This window comes from Thamnophis elegans, chromosome 6, assembly GCF_009769535.1.
Source record: "Thamnophis elegans isolate rThaEle1 chromosome 6, rThaEle1.pri, whole genome shotgun sequence".
NCBI classification, from domain to species: domain Eukaryota; kingdom Metazoa; phylum Chordata; class Lepidosauria; order Squamata; family Colubridae; genus Thamnophis; species Thamnophis elegans.
In genome coordinates, this window is record NC_045546.1 from 15,196,367 (window position 1) to 15,209,931 (window position 13,565).

At 38.8% G+C, this 13,565-nt stretch overlaps 1 protein-coding gene across 1 annotated transcript; it reads left to right on the forward strand.

Moving 5' to 3' along the window:
• Positions 1-923: 923 nt before the first annotated feature.
• LOC116509989 (inhibitor of apoptosis protein-like) lies at positions 924-13,297 on the forward strand. The gene is made up of 9 exons (XM_032219306.1): positions 924-1,083; positions 3,399-5,223; positions 5,334-5,433; positions 6,617-6,695; positions 7,883-7,931; positions 9,436-9,678; positions 11,708-11,959; positions 12,264-12,305; positions 12,853-13,297. The coding sequence occupies exons 2-9, from the start codon at positions 4,371-4,373 to the stop codon at positions 13,044-13,046; spliced, it is 1,812 nt and encodes a 603-aa protein (XP_032075197.1). The 5' UTR covers positions 924-1,083; positions 3,399-4,370; the 3' UTR covers positions 13,047-13,297.
• The last annotated feature ends 268 nt before the right edge of the window (positions 13,298-13,565 follow it).

Sequence of the window (13,565 nt, forward strand, 5' to 3'; positions counted from 1 at the left end):
AAAAAAAAATGATTCATTGACATTGCAATGTTTGGTGATGCGCGAATTAAAGATAAGCAGCAAGAAAAAATCACAAAGTACCGGGACTTGCAAATTGAAGTTGAGCGACTGTGGAAAAATAAAATGTGTGTTGTCCGGATTGTAATTAGAGCCCTTGGAGCAATACCTATAGGGCTATCTCGCTATTTGGAAATTTTAAATTTATCAGACTTGAACATTCTGATTCTACAAAAAACCACCCTACTTGGAACAGCTTATTACCTTAACAGTTCCTAGGTCTTTGGTTAGGACTCCAACCAGCCCCAAAGGCTGTGAATCTCACCAAAGATTAACCACTTAATAATAACAATAAAAATAATAATATCCTGGTTGATACCTAGGATGCTGGCAGCAACCCGTATCAACCATTAGCACCAGTCAATGGTATTTGTGATGCATTTTTCAATGTTCAGTTGACTGAGTTTCATGTTTAATGAATAAATATAAAATAAAATAAAAGAGAATGGAAGGCACAGTCACGGTTCTTACCCCCACCCCCAGCCTATTTAGGAGAATCGTGTTGTTTTTTCCCCCCGATCCGGAAATTAACTCTTTTTCGAAATTCAGACGAAACTCTGCAAAGAGGCACGCTCGGAGCCCTCCGATTAGGAAAAAAATTCTGGGTTCGTTTGCAATTCAGATCAGGCGCCTTTTCCCCGAAGTGGGAAACGAATTATAATTGGGGAAAAAACAAACCGCAGCGGCACAAAGGAATCCACCCCGCCCACCCAACTCCCACACGGCGCAGGCGCACCCAGAAGAGGCCATATTTGTTGAAAGCTGCCACGGAGACTAAAAAAGCCCCGCCCTCTGTCCTTTCCCTTTCAATAGGATGGGGGCGGAGCCCTCTTTCGAGTTTCCGAGTTTTTCTCTCCCCCCCCTCACGCAACCGGGGGCGGGGCTTCGGCCCAACGCTTGGGTGGTTTGACGTCTTTCCTGTCCTTCCCCTCCCCCACCCATTACCCCCGACCGCCTTCGGTACGCTATATATAAAAACGTTTGCATTCGATCGTGCTCTGTTTCAACTAACCGGTGATTGCGGAGGTAAGTGGGGGCTGCGCACGCGTGCGGCGGCGTGGGCGGGGTTCGCTGGGGCGGCGTCTCTTGACCCGTTTTCTCGCGAGGGAGGGGGGGAGCGGGGGGGGGAGAGATATTGAGGTGCTCTGTGTATGTGTTTGTACTTGTGTGTGTGTACTTGTGTGTATATACGCATATACACAAATGTGTATATACGTATGTTGCGTGTGTATAATAGTAACTGCTATTTTCACACCCACTTTGCTGATGACCCATTTTCTGGTTGTGCCTAAAGCCTTCAGTTTTCATTGTGTAAAGAGTTGTGTAAGTGCAGCGACTTAACCAGCACAATTTGTGGACCCCGCCTCTGAGACTTGGCGCTGCCTGTGCTTGTTTTGAGGGGGGGACCTTGCTGATTCCCCCAAGGCTAAGCCAAAATTGGAGTGGTTTTGAGCATTGGGAAAGAAGACCACCCGGAAATCTCAGGGCTATATCCGGAAAGAGACAATGATAGACACGTTCTGCCCTCCCCCAGCCCCCAAATAATAGGGGGTGCATCTCTGCCATGGCCAGAAGTGAAGCCTGATTCAAAGGAGGCTTTACCTCTTTTGTTTTTTTGCCTTCTGGGTAGGGTGGGATGGCAGCTTTCATCAGTATATCCAGTGCTGAGGATCCAGAAAGCTGCAGCCCACCAACATTTGGAGGATTATATTGTTTTAAGATAATAACACATAGACTTATATACCACTTTACAGAGCTTTTACAGCCCTCTCTAAGAGGTTTACAGAGCATATCACCCCAACAATTTGGGTCCTCATAATGAATACTGGCTCAGCCTTCAGAGTTTTCCATGAATACAATTTCTAAATGTTATTTTTTTGTGTGTGTGAAGTTGGCTGGAATTATTAGGACAAATATATAGCATATAGTTTTGTATACAGTTAGGAAAGCTCAGAAAGCACAATGGATCCCTAATTACAATAAAGACAGACTTTATTGAGTCAGTCCATTGAGTATCTTGTTAAGTACACAATCTTAATCATGACTGAGTACCAAAGAGGTAAGAGCTTGATAGAAGGTAGATACATTATTTTAGGAGCTTTTGGGAAATGGTTTTATCCATTATTCATTTTCCATCTCCAGTCTTTAATGTAGGACATAAGTAACACAACAAAGGTTTCCTAATAGGTTTTCCATTTGTAAATCCCTTTATATTTCTGAATGCCTTGCACTGCCAGTTCACCCTGAATTGCTGGTTTCTGAGTTGGGTTACACCTATTCTGGATCTCTTATTATTATTACTTGTTGAGAGTTGGCATACGTTTAATAAATTATTAACTTGCCTGAACCATATTTACACTTGTATCCTAAAGTATATTTACCTTTTTGGTTTGGCTTCACTATATGAAACCATTCCTTTCCACCTCTTCTCTAAATAAAATATACATATTCACTAGTGTTTTTATAATTAGGCAAAAGGGATCAAACATATGTGTGTGTGTGTGTGTGTCTGTTGATGCCAAATTAAAGTGGTTCTTGCAGTTACGGGATCAAAAATTGTGTTAGTCTAAACAGATTTCTGCAATTTCTTTTTGAGGAGTCAAGAATAGCCCATTGGATTCTAGATCTAAGTGTTTTTGACTGCAGTTTCATCAACTGGTATTAGCCACTCTTGACTGCTACAAAGATATGTAAATGTTTGGAAAGCACTAGATCAGGAGTAGGCAACTATGACAACTATGGACTCAGGAATTCTGGGAGTTGAAGTCCACAGGTCTTGAAGTTGACATAGCTGCCCATCCCTGCACTAGATGATCTGGTCCTGAGGTGGATCTTTTTTAGCTTACTGTAGCAACTTTATTTTAAGGAGGCTGGAAATCCAGGGTTATTTTTGTAACATGGACAAAAAAAAAACACGGCTGTTGCCTTCTAGTGATACTTATTTATTTATTTATTAGACTTATATACCGCTTCATAGGGCTTTCAGCCCTCTCGAAGCGGTTTACAAATTAAACGGCACAGTTGAGTTAAAGTGTTTATCTAGAGGAAATTGTAAGTAGAAGTTTAAGATATTAAAAAGTGTTTTTTCATAGCTATCTAATCAATCTGAATTTTAGAAGTTGAGGTCTGGAAGGTTTTAATTTGCAAAAGTTGAGTACATTGATGATTTAATATAGATACAATAGGAGTTTGTGCACTTCTAATCTTTTGTGACTGATGAACCACAAGTTTTAAATTTTAATCTAAAAACATAACCACTTTATATATGCATTATTTATAACAGTTTATATACAAAGTTAATTGTGGTTTAAGGGAGCTTATGTATTTTTCTTCTCATGCAGGTTTCAGTAACCCGAAAAAATGTATTTTTCAGTCTTTTTGTAAACATTTCTCATTGTGAATACCATATTGCATTATGGCTGCTTAAGCCCCTTGAAGGGACCAGAGTCTGAAGTTTGGGAGATAATTTTGTGCATATATATTCAAATTGGTTTTTGCCACTATGCAGGACAGCTGCATTCGCTTATCAAACATTATCTGCAATGATATTTTGGTTAACAAATTTAAACCGCTTTGGGTTAGACACGTCTATAAACTTATTAAATTCGGTAACCCTTTAATAATAATAGTGCAGCCTGACTGAAAATTCACCACACTAGTGAGAAAATAAAAAAGGCAACAATCCAAACCTGTTAAGAGCTTTGGATGATCAAAATTCCTTTGATCACATTTCACTGATATGTGTCAGGATAAATCTTTGAGGAATTTTTTTGTGAAGTAGTACTGAGTGAAATGGTACATTGATAAGAAAAAAATGATTTCTTATTGTAAGGAGAAGTATTCAGAGACGTGCATTTGATTTAAGTTGGCTTTTCTGTAGTACCATGCAGATAGTCCCTTTTACATTCATTATTTTGACCCTTTTTCAGAAATAAAAAGTTTAAAAAATATTCATTATTTTATTTGGAAATAATTGAGATTCATTGGAACAGAGGCCCCATGTATATAGGCTTCTAATTGAAACCTTAATTGTTTCATCAAACTTCCTTTATTTTAAATGTGCTCCTTCCTCATTTTAGTAAAAATTATGTAACTTTAGAAGAAAAAGTCTGGATTGTGAAATTGGGAACAAATTACCCTGTCAAAAAGAAACTACTAAAGTTGAAGTAATAAAAAAAGAAAAAGAAAATAAGCATTGCATGTAATGTTAACTTTCAGGTTTTTATTTTATTATGGCCTGGAAGTTGATAAGAATTGCACAAAATTATCTCCCAAACTTCAGACTCGTCCTTTACTCCTGATTTATCTTCATCATGAATGTTATTGGCTCATTTCTGCCGAAATTGAAGAATGACGCAGAGGTGACAGAGCTGAAGTATGACTTATCGTGTGAACTCTACAGGATGTCTACATATTCCACTTTTCCATCGAATGTACCAGTATCTGAAAGGAGTCTTGCTCGAGCTGGTTTCTATTACACCGGTCTGAAAGACAAAGTGAAATGTTACAATTGTGGCTTAATGTTGGATAACTGGAAAAAAGGGGACAGTGCCATGGAGAAGCATAAACAACTCTATCCCAGTTGCAGTTTTGTTCAGAGTCTGACTTCAATGACTAGCCTTGGATCCTCGTTTCGTTCTGCTTTCTCCCCTCCAGCTACCTCTGGACTTAACTTTTCACCTGCTTCAATGCAAGCCTTAAGTTTGGGTCAAGTTGGGTATTACAGTGAAAGCTTTTCCAGTTTTCCTCATAACCCAGTGACATCTGGAGCAGTAGAAGACCTGTCACTTTTGAGGCCAAAGGCTTTCAACCCTATGATGAGCACGGAAGAAAGCAGATTACTCACTTTCAAGACATGGCCCCTGACATTTTTGTCCCCAACATCTTTAGCCAAAGCCGGGTTTTATTATGTAGGACCTTCAGACAGGGTGGCTTGTTTTGCCTGTGGTGGTCAGTTGAGTAATTGGGAACCAAAGGACAATGCTATATCAGAACATCAAAGGCATTTTCCAAACTGTCCTTTTGTGGAACAAATCCAAAACAGTTTGACTGGCTTTAATTCGGGCATGCAAAACTGCATAGGCCGTTTCAGAACTTTCAAAACTTGGCCAGTGACAGTTCCAGTTCACCCACAGCAACTGGCAGATGCTGGCTTCTATTACGTGGGTAAGAACTTGTTCTTTCATGTTTTGGATTTCATCTGATTTTTCAACAGTTTACATTTTTTACTGTTGGTCATTCTGTCTAATTTACTTCATGAAATGTTTGTTGTTAAGGTCGCAATGATGATGTCAAATGCTTCAGTTGTGACGGTGGACTCAGGTGTTGGGAGACTGGGGATGATCCATGGGTGGAGCATGCTAAATGGTTTCCAAGGTATCCTTCATTTTTTTTCAAATGTAATAACAAAGAGGTTATTGTAATACTTTTGTCCCATTGAAAGCAGAACTGTGTCTCTGAAAAGGATTCCTCAGTGAGATCTATTTGTCAGGGAACATTGCTATTCAGGAAATGGATCCAAAGTTTTGGAGAGCACCTGGAATTATTAGCTGTCATAACTTGCATAGAACTGAACTTCAAGCTGGTCAGAATTATCTGAAAACGTATCGAGATGTGGCTGCATATTATTCATTCAGTCACCTAGATACAGCTGCCATATATTGCTGGAGAAAAACGTACAGTTGCTTCACTCATTTGAAAAGAGGTTGTTCATACACAAGTTTTGGGTGTATTTGCACAGTCATAATAAAAACATGCTGGGAAATCTTATCTGCTTGCCTGGAGCATATTCTTAGCTGCTGTGGAAAGCAAGATATTGAATATTGATTCAAGAATAACAGCATTCTTACTCTAGTTATTTCAAAAGCTATTTTCAAAAGTTCTGTTGGGTTAAATAATACTTAAATTTTTAAAGAACACTAGATGCTAAAGTGCTTAAAAAGCTCTTTTACACAAGTTCTAATCAAGAATTGTAGTGATTGGATGGCATTCTGAATAACTGAAGTTAGATTTTTTTAAAAAGTGATTTCAATGCAGGGAATGGAATAAATAACTCCTTTTGGCCATGGAATTGAACAAAACCTTAGGAATGAATAAAATTTTAGCTCACCATTCTAAGGCTGTGGGCCAAACAGCTCTTAAGATAGGGCTTATACAAAAAAAAACCCAGTTCTTGATTTTCTAATACAATTGCATCTAATAAAGATTCCATTTGTAGTGGAGGTGTTTGGCATTAATACTTTTGGGATTATTTTGAGATGTAATAAACAGGATATAAATTGAATATGAAATAAAGACTACTATATACTTATTATCTGCCTCATAGATGGGATTGATTAGTTTTGGTTCTCTCAGTGTTTATTTGGGTAATAATGTTTTTCACATCTAAATTCCATTTTTGACAGCTTGACTGTATTTAATACTTCAGTGTATTTGTCCTGGGTAGGTTTTAATAAATATGTCTTTGGCCCACTAAGCAGAGCATTGTGGCTAATAAATATTCTTAAAAGAGCAGATATCCTGCATGTTAAAACTTAAGCTTGGTATACTTTTCTTCCAGTTGTGAATACCTGATTTATAGAAAGGGTTCAGAGTTTGTCCGCCAAGTTCAAGCAAGGTATCCTCATCTTCTTCAACAGGTATGCAAGTACTGTTGCATTTTCAATAATAGCATGCTTTTTCTTTTGCATAGTATACACACATTTGTTAAGAGAATTATCCTGTTTTCAAAATTGTATACTACCTTGAACTTTATCTCTTCAAACTGTGTTTACAAGAATAGGGTAAGCTCTGACAGGCAGTACTTGAGGTAGGAGGGAAGGTTTACACTTACAGCCCCTTTACTAATACTGTCTCTGGCAAGGACCACCGCCCTGTGGTTTTGTAAACGAACAGTGCAATCCATTTGTTTTCAAGCTTTAACCAAGACCACAGAGGCTGTGAAATAAAGCATAACGTGAAAACAGTTTGTTCCTAGACTGTTTTGATAAGAGTTAAAAAATTGAGCGATTAAAGGCTATAAATATGCTGCCAAATTGCAGCCTGTAAAAAAAGTTTTATAAAATTGGATAAATAACATGCATGAGCTGTGTTGGCTGTTGTGGACAAGCAGTAAAATTAACATTTGACTTGCGACTGGTCGCTTAGCAACTGTTTGAAGTGACATAGACCTCCCCAGAGTTATTGCAACCCAGATTCAAAATTTCTGTTTCACTCCCCCCCACCCCTGTGATTGTATGTGGGTGCTTGGCAACTGCTCTGTGTTTGCAGCATCCTGTGGTCACATGACTGATTTATCATCGGGGGGGGGGGTTGTTTCCTGGAAACTGGTATTTATTTCTGATTTCAGCAAAAAAAAATGCCCATGATGGACAATGATTCACATAAAGGCCTCTGTGATTCACTAACAACTGAAGCTGAAAAGATCTTAAAATCCCATGGTGACCTGCTTAATGACTAGCATGACTTATGACCATAATTCAGAGCTCAGTTATGATCATAACTATCTGTACCTGATTAATTTTGACCATTGTTGCACAAACAGAAACATTCTATGAGCTAGGATCAAGTGCAGTGTAGCATTTTAATCAAGAGTACATGCAGATATTTAGGGTGAAAGTTCACCAGTTCCCCCACTTAGTGGCACCCAGATAATTTGGCACTACAGCCTGTGGACAGTTCTCAAATGTTACAGCTTCAATCTACCCGGTGGAGTCGTATTGAGAAAGATTGGTTAAATGTATTACTGTTAGCAAACTGTGTGAACAATGGATCTTTTCAAAAAGCAAACATCTTCTAAAAATCTTTTTTTTTGTCTGTGTTGTAGTTGTTATCCACTGCAGATACACCTGTAGAAGAAAATACAGATGTACCAAGTAGGTATTTTAATTTGTTTATTTTGTTCCTTTGGGTTAGAGTTGACTCTTGGTGATTACCTGGATTGGTCCCTAGAGTTTTTCAGACAGTTTTCCACTGCCTCCCTCCTAAGACTAAGAGAGAATGACTGACCCAGGTTTACCCAGCTGGTTTTGCGGCAAGGCACGACTATAATGTCAGAACTCCTCATTTTCTAGCCTATTCCTTGTAACAGCTATGCCAAACTGGCTCTTGTCAGAATTGATTGATAGCTTTTATAAAATTGGCATGGGAATGTAGCACTCAGATATCAACACATTTATCCTTGATGGTCTGTAGCAATTTGGTTTTGTTATTGTTAACTAAGTTAGTAAGGCATTTTGTCATGGTTTTTAAGTCAAAACATTCCTGAAGCTGACCATTCAAATTTAAATTTAATCAAAAACATACAATTTTACAATAAAGTCAAGTTGTGCTATAAAACATAAGTGAAAATTAAGTGAAAGTGCTTGCTTAAAATTTCCATAGGTATCCAGACCTTTTTAAATCACCAAAGCCCTCTGGTGGTGAATATGGTTATAATTTTTTTTTCTAAATTACCATGAGTTGTCAATATTTCTTCTAGAATAAAAAATCTACTGAGGAGGCTAAGTTTAAACCTTAAAGCAAGTGATATAATTTAGTAATGTACAAGGTAAAGATAAAGGTTCCCCTCGCACATAAGTGCTAGTCATTACCGACTCTAGGTGACGGTGCTCATATCTGTTTCAAAGCCGAAGCGTCAGCTCTGTCTGATGACAATTCTGTGATCATGTGGCCGACATGACTAAATACTGAAAACACATGGAATGCTGTTACTTTCTCACCAAAGGTGGTCCCTATTTTTCTACTTGGATTTTTACATGCTTTCGAACTGCTAGGTTGGCAAAAGCTGGAGCAAGTAGCAAGAGCTCACTCCATTACACGGCGCTAGGGATTCGAACTGCCGACCTTTCTGATCTACAAACTGAGCGCCTTAGCCATTGAGCCACCGTGTTCTCGTCAGTAGTGTATATATGAATTTGAGGCATTGTCTATATCAGTGTTTCTCAACCTTGGCAACTTGAAGATGTCTGGACTTCAACTCCCAGAATTCCCCAGCCAGCGAATGCTGGCTGGGGAATTCTGGGAGTTGAAGTCCAGACATCTTCAAGTTGCCAAGGTTGAGAAACACTGGTCTATATGGCTTTTTCAAGCAGTGGGACTAATGAAGCTGACATGACGAGGGAGAATAGGGAATAGCAAACTAAATTGACTGAAACTCAGAAAATGGCATCTTCATATACTCACATTCTGTGATTGACGAATGTAGCTGGAATACATATGCCGCTTTTTAGGAAACAGATCTTGGTTTTGCATTATCTTAGGTGTGGGATCCAGTACAGAAGTGATTCTTTTTCATTGGACTGATTTTTAATTATTTTGATATTTTGATAAGTTACTGATATTTCAAGAACTAATGCTAGAATGTTTTCCTCTGAATAGTTATCCGTTTTGAACCCGGTGAAAATACCTCAGAAGATGCCAGGATCATGAAAACACCCATGGTTGAAGCTGTTTTGGAGATGGGATTCAGCAGAAGACTGGTCAAACAAACCATTCAGAGTAAAATCTTAACAACAGGGGAGAATTACAGAACAGTAAACGATCTTGTCTCTGACCTTATTAGTGCCGAAGAGGAGAAGAAGGAAGAGGAGAAGGAAGATCCACCAGAAAAAATAACATCAGGTATATAAAAAGTTTCATGGCTTCAGTTAGATGAATTCTGCTTCTTGAGTCAAAGACCCCCTTTTTCCTTCTTGGATGGGGCATTTTCAGAGTCTAATGAACTCCGATAACTAGAGAGACGACAGCATTTTCATTCAAAGCTATTTGCATTAGCCACCAATATTGGAGAGCCAGAGTAGATAGAAGACCCTCAAAATAAATTAAGTCAATCTGTTAGATCTAGAAAGAGTGCAGAGAGGAGCAATAAAGATGATTAAGGGACTGGAGGCTAAAAAAACACAAAGAACGGTTGCTGGAATTGGGTATGTCAAGTTTGATGAAAAGAAGGACTAGGGGTGACATGATAGCAGTGTTCTGATATCTCAGGGTTTGCCACAAAGAAGAGGGAGTCAAACTATTCTCCAAAGCACCTGATGGTAGCAATGGATGGAAACTAATCAAGGAGAGAAGCCACTTGGAACTAAGGAGAAATTTCCTGACAGTTAGAACAATTAATCAGTGGAACAACTTGACTCCAGAAGTTGTGAATGCCCCAACACTGGAAGTCTTTAAGAAGATGTTAGATAACCATTTGTCTGAAGTGGTGTGGGGTTTCCTGCCTAAGCATGGGGTTGGACTAGAAGACTTCCAAGGTCCCTTCCAACTCTGTTATTCTATTCTAAATATTTAGATGAGCCTCAACGGAGATCAGATCAGATTCAAAGCTTAACAGTGTGAAAGCACCCTGGAGCACATATAACAAGTCACCTTAAGAATTTTGTTTGCATTATTTTCAAAGGGACCCTCTTACTGTATTTACAAACCTGCATGTCATAGCTACAGTATCTCAAGACTTTCTCCTGTAAATCTTAATAGTTGCCAGGACATGTTTGTTACCATTGTGACTCACCAAATAAAGTAGCATTTGTGAAACTTTTACCTATATTATATCTGTTCTTTTTCCAAGGTATTATGGCAGAGGAAAAAAAAATCCATAGAGCTTTTAAAGGGCTTAGCCTGATTAATATAGATGCTGTCAGTTTTCTAAAGCATATGCATATAATGGAGCCTCTTGACAACACAGTTGCTATAGTTTTGTGATGACTGAATACAAGGCAGTTTCTCATATACAAAGGGCAAAATAACTTCTCAAGCCAACTTAGGACGTTACAAGAATGGCTGTATTGTTTACATGCACTGGAGCCAAAATAGGGTTATTTGCTATTTTGGGGGAGGATGGTGTGAAACACTGTCGCTGACAAAACCTACAGTAATTAATTTGTATAAAAAATGGAAAATTATCAGTGCCGTTCAGTAGTTGGATATATTTATATAATATATTGATCATGTCATTCCTATCTGTCGGTTTCACCAGTACGCTAAATGCTATGCTGTTATGCTAATTGATGTGCCATTGTAGGAGTCCTCTTTTTAAAGTAAATTGGAGTTTGAATTTAAAAATGGTGTTAAAAAGTTCCTTTGAACAAAGGTGGTAGATCTCTTGGATTTTGTGAATCTGGGAAGCTTATGTTTTTATGAGGTAAAAAAAGAAATCCCATGTTTCCCCGAAAATGAGACAGGGTCTTATTTTCTTTTGACCCCTGAAATAAGTGGTTGGCCTTATTTTTGGGGAGGTCTTATTTTTGAGGTGCAGGATCAGCAAGTGTGGTCACCTCATGGCTGCTGGTGTGTTGCGCTGCTGCAACAGCACAACACAGCTGTTCAACAGCTGTTTGCCCCTGAGGCTGTGCACACGCTTTTAGCCATGCTTCCCAGTAACAAGAGGAAATGGCGGAGACCGGCTGCACATGCGTTAAAATATTTTCCGGGAAGGGCTTGTTTTAGTGCATGCGCTCAAAAGCCTGATTGGGCTTATTATCCTGGTAGGTCTTATTTTTGGGAAAACAAGGTACTGCATTATATTCATGATGCCCCCATTATGCCCTTCCCCTGAATGAGTTGGGAAATGTCCATTTTTACTCACATTTTCTGCTAAAACTGCTAATAGAAAAGTCTGCCCTGTGTCATCTTTTCGTTTATTATATTTCAGATCTGGCCTTAATCAGAAAGAATCGAATGGCATTGTTTCAGCGCTTGACATGTACGCTTCCTATCCTGGAAAGTTTATTAAGTTCCAAAGTAATAAGTGACCAGGAACACCAAGTTATTAAACAAAAAACCCAGACATCTTTGCAAGCTAGAGAACTGATTGACACCATCTTGGTGAAAGGAAATTCTGCAGCAGACATATTCAGAAATTGTTTACAGGAGTGTGATCCTGCATTATACAAGGATTTGTTTGGTGAGTTTCTTAGATACATGCTTTGAATTGTCTTTTTCTTGAGAATTTGTAACTCTGGTCTACTGTAAATCCCAACTATAATGGATTTATGAGTTCTTCATAGGTAAGAATTGCAAACAGTTTTCTTCCTCTTATATGAAATAGATAATGCAGAGGAAATTCTGTTGATTCCACTTCCCAAAAGCCATTTGCTGTTATGCTAATAATTGTTAATCGGTGGAGATGGGGTGTGTGTTAACTGCATTCTAATGAATTTGAGGTAATTTGTTACTTGATCTAACAATATTTAACTTACTTTCTTTAGTGGAGAAGAATATGACATACATTCCAACGGAAGATGTTTCAGGTAAATAATTTATTAAATAGACGTGAATGGTATATGGAATATAAGGATTGCAATGTTTTTAAGAACAGGTTACGCTGAAATAGCTCATAATAGGAATTACGAATGTTTATAAAACTGAGCTGGCTTAATATTTTGAGTATTTCAAAATTTAGTTTGATAAGATGGATGCATCTTATCAAGATTGGGAAATCTTTGGGCCTGAAATAGAATATTCTTCCTTTCTTCAATAGTGTCTCAACTATTGAGTTGGTGATAGGAACCAATCTGGGTCAGTGACACATTCTGATGGGGGAGAAGTTCTCTGAGGATGGGCTCCAGCACAAGCCTGAAAACTCAGGAGACAAAACCAATTATCCCGGTGAACGACCCAGATTGGATCCTGCAACATTATCCTGGGACATGTATATTTGCTTTCATTCATAAATTCATGGATTTAGGGAAGAGGAAAGGCTGCGAATGTCAAGGAAGTGAGGAATGCCTTTATTAAAACAACGGATAGGTCAAAATGTTGTTTTGGTATAGATAATAAAAGAGTATTTAATTGCAGGTTTACCCATGGAAGAACAACTGAGACGATTGCAAGAGGAGAGAACTTGCAAAGTCTGCATGGACAAAGAAGTGTCCATTGTCTTCATCCCCTGTGGCCATTTGGTTGTTTGCAAGGAATGTGCTCCTTCCCTTAGAAAGTGCCCTATATGCCGAGGAACCATCAAGGGTACCGTGCGGACATTTCTTTCGTGAAGAAGATCAACCATGCTGGTTTTTTCCCCCCCAAGGATACATTTTCATGCTTCCTGAACAACACTAAGCTAATTCACAACATCCTGACATTTCAAGTATCTGCAAAATGCAATCCAAACTGCAGCTCAATGTTCTGATGAAGATGACAAAGTGGATGGCTTGTGAGGTCAATTATCTCTGAAGTGACTATATTTGGTGATCTGGAGAGACTGGGCCTTTTTGGGACATGATTTCATAATGGTTTGGAGTGACATAAAGAGTGAATGGTGATTCACATATTCAGGTTTGCTACTGTTAAGTAAAAGAAGCTGTTGAGAGTTTGGTGGCGCAGTGGTTACAGTGCAGTACTGCAGGCTATATCTGCTGCCTCCCGGCTGCCTGCAATTTGGCAGATCAATTCTTACCAGGCTCAAGGTCCACTCAGCCTTCCATCCGTCCGAGGTTGGTAAAATGAGGACCCAGATGGTTGGGGGCAATAGGCTGACTCTCTAAACCATTTAGAGAGGGCTGTAAAGTGGT